This window comes from Denticeps clupeoides, chromosome 16 (assembly GCF_900700375.1).
Source record: "Denticeps clupeoides chromosome 16, fDenClu1.1, whole genome shotgun sequence".
Lineage (NCBI taxonomy): Eukaryota > Metazoa > Chordata > Actinopteri > Clupeiformes > Denticipitidae > Denticeps > Denticeps clupeoides.
Window position 1 is genome coordinate 14,410,508 of NC_041722.1, and position 13,135 is coordinate 14,423,642.

At 41.5% G+C, this 13,135-nt stretch overlaps 1 protein-coding gene across 1 annotated transcript in view; it reads right to left on the reverse strand.

Moving 5' to 3' along the window:
- Window positions 1-13,135, reverse strand: part of luzp2 (leucine zipper protein 2) — an 87,524-nt gene that overhangs the window by 25,613 nt on the left and 48,776 nt on the right. The window contains exons 2-3 of the mRNA XM_028956618.1: window positions 10,467-10,578; window positions 6,398-6,468 (exon numbers count right to left, since the gene is read on the reverse strand). Coding sequence (XP_028812451.1) covers window positions 6,398-6,468; window positions 10,467-10,578 — 183 coding nt within the window. The remainder of the gene's footprint in view (window positions 1-6,397; window positions 6,469-10,466; window positions 10,579-13,135) is intronic.

Consider the following 13,135-nt stretch of genomic DNA (forward strand, 5'->3'; position numbering starts at 1 on the left):
CTGACAGTGAGCTGGCAAAGTGTCTCTAAAATAAATATATATAACTATATTCAGTGTTATGCACTGTACATCATTCCCAGTATTTGCATAGACATCATTTAAACATCATGATAGTCCGAACCCACTCATATCAGAATTTCTAGAAGGAACACAACAGAGACTCCCAAGATATAGGTCAAAATACAGATTTATTTTTTTGCCTTTAGTAATGCTTCTGACCTCAATGAAACCCCTGCTTTAGACCCTCAAGCACCAACAGTCATTCAATGTCTTTGTTCAGTGGAGTACCATTAATAAATAATTTAGATGAGCTGTCTATGGTGCTGATTTGTAGAGGGCGAGCAGGATCAGTACAACTGACAGCTCCCAGGAAGTTACTGTGGCTACACAAACATAGCGGCATTTAGAAATACAGTAAGCTGAACAGAAAAAATAATGCTCTGTCACATCGCATCAATTGCATTTCTGGTCAAATAAATTAAGATGCTGCACCAATTTGTAAACCATGACTGCAGTGCTGGGGGGTGGGGGGGGGGGGGGGGGGGGGGGGGGGGGGGTGGGGGTTATAGATCACTGGCTCGGACAGCTCTTAAACACCAGCCAGAACAACAAACTTCACCCAGGTGCTCCAGAACCCTGGAGAGCTCTCAACCAGCCAGGCTGGAAGAATGGAACTATCAATAACCACACCTGATCCCACTGAAGCTCTCAATGGAGAGGAGGGAGGGTGGCTACAAAAGCCGTCTCTGCTCTGGGTGATTTTCATAAATTAATAAATCACCAATGACACAAATAAAATATTTGGTTCTCATTTTAAAATACGAATTTTAATAGTAAATAATTAATATCTAAATAGAGTAATGTAATGCATTGTTGGTTCTCTGATTAATGGCTCTATCCATCAACTTTGAGCTGAAACCTGGAGAAACTCATAGTGGTGGGCTCTGCCAGAATTTTGGGTCCATCCAAGAAATAATGTGGTGTTCTTTCAATTAAACATTAGGAATCCGTAAAAAAACAGGTAAGTATAAAGAAACAACACACACAGCAGATGTAAGTGCCTTTATCACAGCATCCATAACATCCTCCTGCACCTTTTCAAACATACTGCACACACTCCTGAAATGTCTTGCTTAGTAGTTTAAGCCTTTGTACTAAATAATGCTTTTGAAATAAACTGTGGAAAAGCAGCAGGTAAATACACATCCACAGCAAGACAAAGTACCTGAATACATACTCACACCCATTTCAGTATTTGTTCACCGGGTAAAGCTCTTGAAATTCAGCATTCCATTTCAGTTTGAGATATTCTGGGGAAAATTTTTTTTTACTTTCAAGGTCTGTATGTGGTCATTTTAAGTTTGCACTTAGTCATGTGTAGTCCTTCACATCAGACATCCAGCCATCCATTTTCTAACCACAATTGTCCAGGTCAGGGACACAGCCACACCTATCTATGTGCATAAAGCAGGAATTACATCTGGACAGCATGCCAATCCATCACAGGGTGAAGAAGCCACACCAGGTTGTGGGAGGATGTTGAGAGGAAGCTGGAGGTCCACCATGACTTTAATCAAACATAGTTTCAATCTGCATCATAACAGGAAACAAAGATCACATTGCTGTGACACAATGGACTGAGAAATAGGCTATTTCATGACCTTGACGATGTTCGACTTTTGAACCTCTGTATAAGCTCCCTTTTTGGGGGCTTTGTGATGCAGCTCACCCAAATTTCATTATGCAGCATTTAACCGTGCAGGAGGAATGCTGACTATTACAGTGCCCTTTATATTGTTCTTCCTTCCTAAACAGCAAACTGTTCCCTTTGTTAAATGGAAAGACTTGTATGCCTGAGAGCATACACTGTCTGCTAGGAGTGTTAATTTGACATTGTTAAATGAACACCAGACCCATATCTCCACACTGAGAGTGTCAAAATGAACAGTGTTCTTCAGTTGCTCAATCCCCTAACACCTCTAGAAATTGATGACAGGTCCAGACTCCCATTCCACCCCCTTAAGTAGCCTGCTCTTCAACATTGCTCTGATCTTCTCCATTACTACAGGGTGCTCTTCTGTCTCGAGGTCCAGACTCTTATCTGTGCATGGCAGGTCTTTAGGTGGCCCACAGATGCATGGCAACAGCAACCTTCAGAGAACAATTAAAAACCAGTTCCTCTGTGCTATCTGTATTCCTCCTGCCCGTGAACTTGCCGCTGCTCTCCACGCCCCTTCTTCGTGTGTAGCTGTGCTGCTTCAGTGTCTTTCACCGACGCACCTTATCACACTTGTATTGCTTGTCCTGGGTATGTTGTTTGGTGCTTTCGCACATTTCTTCATCGTTGTCTCCACAAAGAAGGTTAAGTTTTATGTGTGTTTTGCTTAAGTGCTTGTATGCTGATTTCCATGAAATTTGGTGGACAGGCTGCTGCAGGAAAGAGCCCAAATCAATTTTAGAAAAGATCAATGGCACCGCCAGATAAACACAAAAAGCATTAATCTTGGAGCACTCAAGATATAAACAAAAAATACACATACATAATGACTCTGGAAGATCCTCTAGAAGTCCTGTAAGTTGTGAGGTGGTGTTATTATATTTCATCCTGCAAATTCCACAGATGCTCACATGGATATATAAAATGTATTTTATGTGTTAAATAAAAGTCACCCCCCCCAACATGAAATAAGAGGCCCCACTTTTAATCTGATTCCCTATATCCAGATGTGTCCATTTTATGGAGGGGTTGGTCTTACATAATGCTAATATGTTTAGGGCACAACGCAAGGCAATCGCTTTGTCAAGCAAAATTGATTCCTGACGGCCTCACTGATGTTCCTAGATTTGTGATATTAATCTTCATTAAAGCCTCCTGCTTTTACATGTTTGCCCCAAGGACCCATCAGTGAACAATGCTGAACTGAATACTAATCATCTATTTATGATTTGGAGTAACTTAAGCGTCAGGAGATCTACTTTGTGACGATGCTGAAACCAAACTGATTAAACTGTATAGTGAGACCAGTCAAGCACTGGATACAACAGGCTTGTGTTTTACAATGTAGACAAGGCAGACTGGCTCACATTGTCTCAACAGGAGGACAAAAGACCCAGACACAAGTGTACAAAAAAACAAAACAAGGGATGAGGTCCAAAATATATGGACTGGAAAGCAAAGCAAACTAAACACAGGAACAGACAGAACTTGGATAAAGACGGGTCAGTCTCCAGACTTTATCTTAGTTTGGAGCTGAATCACACACACACATGGACACAAGAATCAGGAAGGCCACGAACACACATAAGACCTTATCTGACACCAGACAACACAAATAGTGAATTCATTCATTCAAAGAAAGTCACTGAGCTACGCAGAAGCTTTGATCGGAATAGCGCAAAGTCAGTCAAAGCCAAAATACCATGATATTCATGATATTCATAGTAAGTTTAACATAAGATAAAATGCACTAAAAATATGATGGTGTACAAGAAGCTTTTAGTTTACAGTGATGCTGTACAGAAGGACATGAGAAAGCTGAATTTTGTTCTTCCCGCTCCATTGAAAGTCAAGATGCTAGAAGGACAATCATCGTCTGAGGGAAGGACATGTTTCACAAATTCAGGGGCTAAAGCACAAAACTGATGATTAAAATTCCACATCTAAAATAATAATTTAACAGAGTCATATTACTGATATCTAGTCCGCCACATGTGTGCCCAGGGGTGTGCCTAAAGGGTCCATTCAGTCATACCAAGTAACAGGTTCTGGATTTTTCTATTTATATTAATAACATTTCTTCATGCAGAGGAGGATCTAATATTCATTTCTATGCAGATGACACAATTTTGTACACAGTTGCCCTTACTGGAGAATCAGGAATGTATAATTTATCAAGTAGATTACATTATCGACCTGTCCTTTAATAATCTCTGTCTTGTCCTAAATAGCAGAAAAAAGGTGGTCTTGTAAAGACGGAAAAAGTCACGATCACTCTCAAAATCATGACATATAGAGAGAAGTTAATTGCCTGCGGTGGGGTTCAAAGGTCAACTGCAGAAAAGCTCATTGAATGTAAAATATTTTAATAATTAAAGACAATAGAAAAACACTCCCAGATTTTTCTGCAATTTCACCTCCATTATATAATGGTGCATGATTGGAGACCTCTGAAATCTTTAACCAAATGCCATTATTAAGATGTAATATGTGAATTAATTGCCTTAGACAGAGAGAGACACAACCATTCTGCATATGCATAATATACTTGAATGAATAAGTGAATATTTGGCTCTCGTAGTTCAGCAAAATGTGACTCTGGGTGACATTCATTGCCTTGTTATACAGGTGTTATAAATTTGAGAAACTGAAGGGACTTCTCACAGTGAAAAGCTCTTCACACAGCCTCACATTTTGCCCCTTCCATTGATTGAGGGCAAGAATAGTAACCATTACACACCTGCCGCCAAGGGAAACTGAATTCTGTCACTGTCTAACCTGGAACAGGGTGGATATCTCATGGATAGCTACTCCAAACTTGAAAAGACATTAAATTAACTGAGCAAATGCACTGACCACTATAATGTGTAAAGATCATTATCTGGTTGTAAGACCCATCCTATAATATTTGCTCACAGTATTTATTAAAATACATTGTTCTGTCTTCCTTCTACATGCTGTGTGTTTCCTTTATTCTTAGGATTTCTCAGGATTTTTCCCCCTGAAAACCATTTACAGTTTTCAAGTTTTTTACCATTTTTTTTTTTTTTTTACCAATCCAACAAGTAGTTCATTTTTGTCTTTGTTTTGCACTTGCATGTTGTACAGAACAAGAATAAAGAAAAGAAATGCCTTTTTGGAAACATATACTTCACATCATTTGTAGTATTTGTTTGGAAATGGTCAGAAGGTTTTTCATGAAAAATTGACACATGATATCCAGGAGGTATTTGATCACATCTGTATGGTGAAAGTGAAGTGTGTCATTGTGATACACTGCAACACAGTACATGGTGCACCCAACAAAATGTGTCCTGTGCTTTTAACCCATCACCCTTGGTGAGCAGTGGGCAGCCATGAAAGGCACCCGAGGCTAAAGCACTGAGCTTTGCTCAGTGGCAACTTGGTGGCCGAACCGGCAAGCTTCCGATTAGAGCCATGTAGGAGGTCGCAGCTATTGGACTAACAATGTAACAAAGCAAGGGTGCTAGTGAACCCCTAGGAGTTGATTTCTGCGGGCCTTCAAAAACTTTTTACTCCTGATTCAGGTTGATTACCACAGTGATGCAGAAACTTCAGCATTTGTTCTCTGCATGGTTGCTTTGATATCTGAACCTGTGAATAAATATTTATCTGCTCCCAGGAAAATCCATCCATCTATCTTTTTTTTTTTAACCATGCTTGGAGGCTACCCAAGCAATCTTTGGAACCAAGGCAGAAATGTGGCCTGGAAGAAGAGCCGCATGCCAACTCATCACAGGAAACCACTTGTTTCTAGCGTGTTCCACTGGTTCCCTAGATATTGTTTGTTTTGGTTAGACACTTATAGAGCATAACCTTCACAGCAAATTGACGGTTGGTTGTTGAAACATTATTCCACACATATCTGTGAATACACAGCCCATTGAACCATGGTGCGTTATGCAGAGCCTTGAAAACACGTCAGACATTTTACAGCAGCAATGCATTGATAATTATGACAATGCACAGTTCAAATGTTTCATTTTCAATGTTTGTCTCAGATAATTACACTGCAAATGCCTTCGGTTGTGATACAAATGCACATTTGTCTGCTGGAGATGCGAATCATAGACCCTGAGGCATAATGGATATCAGCAGCACATTTCTTAATGACCCATTTTCATAGAATAGAGGTTCCCATATTTGATTTTTGGCTTGAAATTGCTTTATAATATTTGGGACACACCTTGGTCCTGTAAAGTCTATACAGACTCTCATTATCCCTTACACAAAGATGTTATCTATATATCTATCTATCTATCTATCTATCTACACACACACACACACACACACACATACACAGTGTACACACACTACAACTTCAGTAAAGGAGACAAGCATGGGAGCAACATGCCAGAAGGGGAAGCAACATTTCAGAAAGCAAACATAACACTCCAAATTAAGATTCCTCCGATGTCCAACTTGATTTGCTTCACTGTTTTGTTGTGTTTCCTTCTTCTCCAACAAAGCACACAGTCACAAGACATTTTTGGACAGCCATCGAGAACATCCTAAAGAGAAAAGAACCTGAAAAATTGCCCCCGGGCCTCGCTGAATGAACCGTTCTAAAGCGCCCTGGCCGCGTGTCTCGCCTCATCCTGACTGACACATGCACCAGAGGAGAAGAGGACAGAAGGCAAGGCAGTTCGACAGATTTACCTCTGCTTGTGACTGAGCTCCAAAATTCGCTGCACATCCTTCTTGGTCACTGTGTCTTCATTCTTCAAAGACTGCAGGGGGAAGGAGAAAAGCAATAATACATACATATTCCCACAAAGAATTTGCTACTACAACAGTAGCTGGCTTATGTGAAGCTCCATGAATGTTAGACAATTGTATTTTAATGCGAAATACAATAATACTGCACACACACCGGTACATGTGCACAACTGCATTTATTATTCAGCGTACATTATTATTATTATATATCATTTTTGTTCAAAAAATCGTGTCACTAATTTGTAAAGCACTTTGAAGCACCACTGTATAAAGCTGTGACAAAGCAATTGATCCAGGATTTAAAAATTTGAGGCCGGTGGCAAATCACTGTTTATTCATATCTTTGTATCGCATGGCTCCCATGTGGCAGTAGTTCCTTTCTGCTTTGGGGTTGTCTTCAAAATCAGCTCCTCTGTATTGGGGGTAGTTACATAAGCAGCATGTCCTATGATCAAAAGGAATTATTTAGTGTTTATTAAATGGCCCTTGTCATTTTTGTTGCGGGTGTGAGCACCTTAAGCAAGTGGAACTTTCTATTCTCCATTACATATGGTCCTATGAAATTCACTTCAGTTATGGTGACAATGTGATGGGAATTAAACAAGCATAAAATGCAGCGGATCATTGTAATAAAGTAAAGTGATTGTCACATGTGATACACAGCAGCACAGCACACGGTGCACACAGTGAAATTTGTCCTCTGCATTTAACCCATCACTCTGAGTGAGCAGTGGGCATAATGACAGGCGCCCGGGGAGCAGTGTGTGGGGACGGTGCTTTGCTCAGTGGCACCTCAGTGGCACCTTGGCGGATCGGGATTCGAACCGGCAACCTTCTGATTACGGGGCCGCTTCCTTAACCACAAGGCCACCACTGCCCCATTTGTCTATTTGTGACTGATGAATGTTACAGTCATTTATGCATTACTTTTAGAACATTTTGAGTTATTTACAAATATCCAATTGATTTTTATAGAAAAAAGTTTTGTCAATTTATAATAACAAAATCCTGTCTGGACACTGTTAATGCAGTAAGTGTCAATGGCAGCTGAAAATGGATGTATAAATGTAGAGAGACCAATTAGCAGCAACAATTAGTCTTGAGATCCAATGGAATGCTGTTTTCACTATTATGGAATGCTGTCACTTTAAAAGGTTAATTGATTATTAGAAAATCCTTTGCAATTATCTTAGCACAGCTGAAAACAGCTGTATTGATTACAGAAGCAACAAAACTGGCCTGTTTCACACAAGGTGAGTATCTGCTTCATCAGAAAATGTGGTTTCGATTATACCATTATTTGTAACTTTGTTATTGACCATTTCTTATTAGTTTTGTACTTCTAATTATCATTTTCTATTTTCATGTGTATGTTATGTGTACAGTACAGGCCAAAAGGACACACTTTCTCATTCAATGTGTTTTCTTTATTTTCCTGACCATTTACATTGGTAGATTCTCACTGAAGGCATCAAAACTATGAATGGGGTTATGTACTTAACAAAAAAAGGTGAAATAACTGAAAACATGTTTTATATTCTAGTTTCTTTGCTCTGATTACTGCTTTGCACACTCTTGGCATTCTCTCAATGAGCTTCAAGAGGTCGTCACCTGAAATGGTTTTCCAACAGTCTTGAAGGAGTTCCCAGAGGTGTTTAGCATTTGTTGGCCCCTTTGCCTTCACTCTGTGGTCCAGCTCACCCCAAACCATCTCAATTGGGTTCATGTCTGGTGACTGTGGAGGCCAGGTCTCCACTTTTTGTTACACAAGTGTTCATTCATAGTTTTGATGCCTTCAGTGAGAATCTACCAATGTAAATGATCATGAAAATAAAGAAATGAATGAGAAGGTGTGTCCAAACATTTTGGCCTGTACTGTATATTAACATAAAAGCAAACTCAATGCAAGGCTGCAGTTATGACTATCCAGTACCAAGGTATATGTTGATTATACAGATCAAAAAACTTGGCAACTAAGGGTTAAAAGCAAAAGCATTATACTTGCATTATATTTGTTTAATAAAAGGCCTTCAGTTTGAGTGAATATGAATTCAATATAGACCCATTAAGGGAATAATGAGGGATTCTTCATGCTGTCTTCCTTCTGTCTTCCTTTGTACTGGGACAGTGGTGCTGTGGCAGTTCTGGCCTAGTGGTTAAGGAAGCAGCCCCACTGTCATGATCTGGTCTGGAAGGAGTTGCTCCGGTTTCACGTTAGTCATGTGTAATGTTTCCTAATTGTTTTCTCCTGTGTCTTATTGTATAAAGCTGCCCTGATTGTTTCTGTTCACTGTCGGGTCTTTGTTATGTTACCATGTTACTGGATGTCTCCCCTGTCCTGTTCTTCACCCATTAAACCCCGGTTTTGTGATGTCATGCAAATGCGTCCTTCTTCCTCGTCATCATCTCCGTTCACCTGCGGACGGTGGACGAGGTGCCGGTACCACACTGACCTGAAGCAGTATGCGCAGGACTACCGCCGCTCGTCCATCATGAATACCGGACCAGTCATTCATTCATTTATCATTCATCCCAGCTGTTCATCTTTTCTCTTCTCATCTCGCCTTATCTCGTCTCGACTCGAATTGATTCTAATCATCTCATCGTCCACTCTATTCAAAAGTCTCAGTGTATGGACTTCCTCTCACTCCTTCGTGGACTGCTTTGGCGGGCCCGCCGGGTGTCGTGTCTAGGAGGGGGGTACTATCATGATCCGGTCCGGACCGGAGCAACCCCTTCCGGACCGGATCATGACAGTTTCATGTTTTCACCTGTGTCTTATTGTATAAAGCTGCCCTGTTCATTTCTGTCCTGTTCTGTTTCATTTCGGGTCTTTGTTGTGTTACACGTTCACCATGTTATCAGATGTCTCCCCTGTCCTGTTCGCAGAGGACACATTTTGTTGTGTCACCGTGTGCTGCGCTTCAGTGTTTCACAATCACTTCACTTTCACTTTTACTATATCCACACAAATTTAGAAAGGAGTTAGGAAAGGGAACAGCAATCTCATTCCATTTACTGCTGAATATCATGGGCGGCAGTTCATGCTTGCCTGGCATGACATGTTTGTCATTTATTCTTTTCATATATTGAGCAAATCTGAACATCTGTTGTAAGCCATTAGCCTGTGCTCACCCCACAGTGCATCTTATTATTCCTCCTTACCTTTGTTCAGATCAGTCCGGTTTGCAATTTAAACACGACTGCATTAGATTACAGTTTTTCTGTCCTTTTCTGTTTACTTCCTGTTGTTCTTTGGCTTGCAGACTATGGAAGGTTTGACTTGCTTTTCCTCTTTTGACCCAGACCAAGCAGCAGGAAGCCAATACTGAAATTCAGTTTCTGCTGCCAGGACTGTTAACCGGATCAGGGAACATTTAATTATGATAAGCTGACCCTCAGTGCCGGAAAACCTCATTATAAAACTAAGCCGCACACACAGAACAAGTTAATCAGTCACATGTAAATAATTGATCATGATATTAAGGTTAGCACCTCTGGTTTTACACCTGGACCCAGAATCCTCCTCTGGAGGCAGCGGTCAGGGTGCTTAAAGTTCCTCAAATTCCCATAAATGAATTTAATGTGATTGTACTGACCCCCCTCAAGTCTCCCCAGTCTCTGGGTTACATGGGTAAATCACTATAACCTCACACTCAAATCTAAATAGCATAAAGTGCTATGATGCCATGTATTTCCCACCTGGAACATCATTTTAAGAAGACTGTCAGTAGATATGGTGTCAATTCATCTGAAAGCTGATTTTATTAAAAAAAATTTAAATGTAATGCCCTTGTATCTGTTTATGGATATTTGAATATGTATTTTATATGCCCTGCAGATGAAGTATTCTTTTGACTAAAAGTATAAGCCCCTCTACACAGTGGACATCTTAAAAATGCTAATGAGATGAACTGCCTCTGCAAGGTTTAACCTTCAGCTTTATTGTGTTGTACATATTTCAGTGTGAACTGCAAGCCCTTTCAGAGAGAAAGAGAAAAGTTCCAACCTGAAGGCTTCCTTTAATGCTGTCCAGCTCCTTTGAAGTTTTGGAGAGTTGTCGTAAAATGCCGGTTCTCTCTGTGAAAACCTCCTTCAGCTTCTTCTCCAGCCCCTCATAGCTGGGGAGAGAGAAACAGAGAGATTACTGCATTTACGTCACCCGCCACTGAGGAAATTGGTTTCGTATGTGTGACTGTGGCCATCATGCAACCCAATGAATCTAAAGGTTTAGAGAAGAGATTTAGGAAACAATATCAAAAATATAATGCGATAAGAAAGAAATACTTATGCTGTTTTTCTGGATTTCTTTTCATAAAGCATGCCAGTATAAACAGGAATAGTTGCAGGGCACCAGAAACTGCATTTTAAAGTGCTGCAAAGACACGTTCCAGTCGCTACAGTACTTTATGTATGGCTGTGCTCATCTTTCCTATAAATGACAACAAACGTGATGCTGCGCATGCACCGTGAATGAATATTTACAAGCCCTGGAGTGGGCAGACCACCACAATCTAGCTCCCTTTCATTCATTCTGCACCAAACTCCCTCTTCATCACTCTCTCGCTTTCTCTGCGTCTCGCTCTCTCATCTGTGGTCAGAGATAAAGAGACAGGAGACTGAAGTCTGACTGCTGCAGGGCTGGATTCTTTGCAGCGTTGCCAGATGGATGACACACCTAAACAGTTGCACAAAGCGCCCCACTATCACATCATCTGCCATGCAGAGGTAGATCTAATGTACAAAGACATACACACACATACACACACGTGCAGTTTCATATCTCTGTGAAGACCAGTGGTTACATCTTTGTGCCTTCTTTGTAATGAATGTGTATCTGCCTACAAGCAAGCAGTTCGACCTGCGATAGTCACACAAAATGTACAGTGCACATTCACACACTCGTCATCATGAATGAAATATGAAAGAAATAAGTAGAACCTTTTTTTTTTAAAACAAATTAACTGCACAATTACAATAAATGATCTGCAGTTTTATTGTGATTCATTTTTAAGACTTAAGCTTGCCACATTGAAAACTATTTAAAAGAACAGAAAGAAGCATGGGCACGGGGCTAAGGCTGTAATGTATGCAAAGACACACACACAGGCAGGCACACACATTAAGTGAGTAAATGTACAGTCAATGATGAGCAATCAGTACTTTCCCCCCAAACTTAACTTTGAAAACTGCGAGTACAAACCCCACAGGGGACCAAAAAAAAAAAAAAAAAAACACAAAGCCCGTCAGCCAACTCAAACAATCTGGGACGCGCTTCCAAACTATCCAGCGCGCCGTCCCAGTGAACCTTGTGTCAGAAAGCACATCGACATCTATGGCGCAATAACCCCATACATCAATAATAAAGAGAGGAGCACCTGGGAAATAAATAAGTCATGCGGTAAGGCGGTTAAAAAGCCAATTCATTACCCTGTGGTGTCAGCTCATCTGGGTCGGTGGGGAGAAGAAGAAAAAAAAAAAAAACCCCAAAAAACAGCAAGGCCTGTAATTTGAGCCCCACTGACACAAAACCAGCACCACTGGCGCAGAGTGCTACAGAAAAACAGTCTAAGCCCACCATAGGACGAGGGATAAATTGGTCATTACTGTGAGAGAAAGATCCGGAAAAGAAGTGCAGAATGCATAATTGTGCCGTGACCTCTTTCGACGCTCGGATCCTGGCAAAGCTCCACGATGGAGAAAAGAGTTGGACGGCTGAATTAAGAAAGAAAAAAACGCTCTAATGAGGATCTGGGTGTCAGACAAACAGGCTGATGATCACTCTGTCTCCGTCTCCGTCGCGCTGTTGCCAGTGATCACGTAATTGCGCCACCAAAGAATGCCTTCCCCCGCCGTTGTCCCCTTAATCCCGCTGCAAAGCGCAGCCAGGGGTGTAAGCACAACTGACCGGTTATTAGCATGCAAGGAGGGTTTTGGTCAAGCCGTTGCCGAGGCGCCAATTCCGTATTGTGGCGATGTGAGGCCTAGCTTGAAGTGGCACATTTTAGAGCAGAGGACACCACCTTTCAGAGAATAAAAGATAAAAGCTGCACTGCGATCTATTATTCAACAATATCAGTCGTCAGTTTGTTGCATTTGTTTTCACTGTAAAGTAAAAAGTCAGGTAATAAGCAGCACCGGCAGGCAATCAGACCCAGGATGGTACGAGGGAAGAGGTCAGGCCCAGAGCTATAAGCACTCGCTGGCAGGCAAAGCGCTGACTGCTTGATGGGTTGGATATTGATCCAATCAATCCGAAAATTGTTTTGGACGGATGCTTGTTGTCTACAGCATCATTTGCATATCTGCATACGTTTGGGCAGACTAAACAACGACAACTTAAGGCCAATTTGGTAGTACTTGACTGTTGACTATACATTCATACATAATCATCCTGCATAACGTCCTGCACACTGTGTGCACTTGTTGCGTCCTTGGCAGCTCCACCCCAGCTCCGTCCCCCACGACGTGCTCCGTCCCCCCTGAGTATTACGGTCTGTGTCTGCGTGTCGTGACGCTTGTAGCTGCGGGCTCCCCGGTAAAATCACTTCCCTCGCACTTACAAGGGGAAGTGGTGGCGCAGCAGTTAAGGAAGCGGCCCCGTAGTCAGAAGGTTCCCGATCCGCCAAGGTGCCACTGAGGTGCCACTGAGCAAAGCACCGTCCCCACACACTGCTC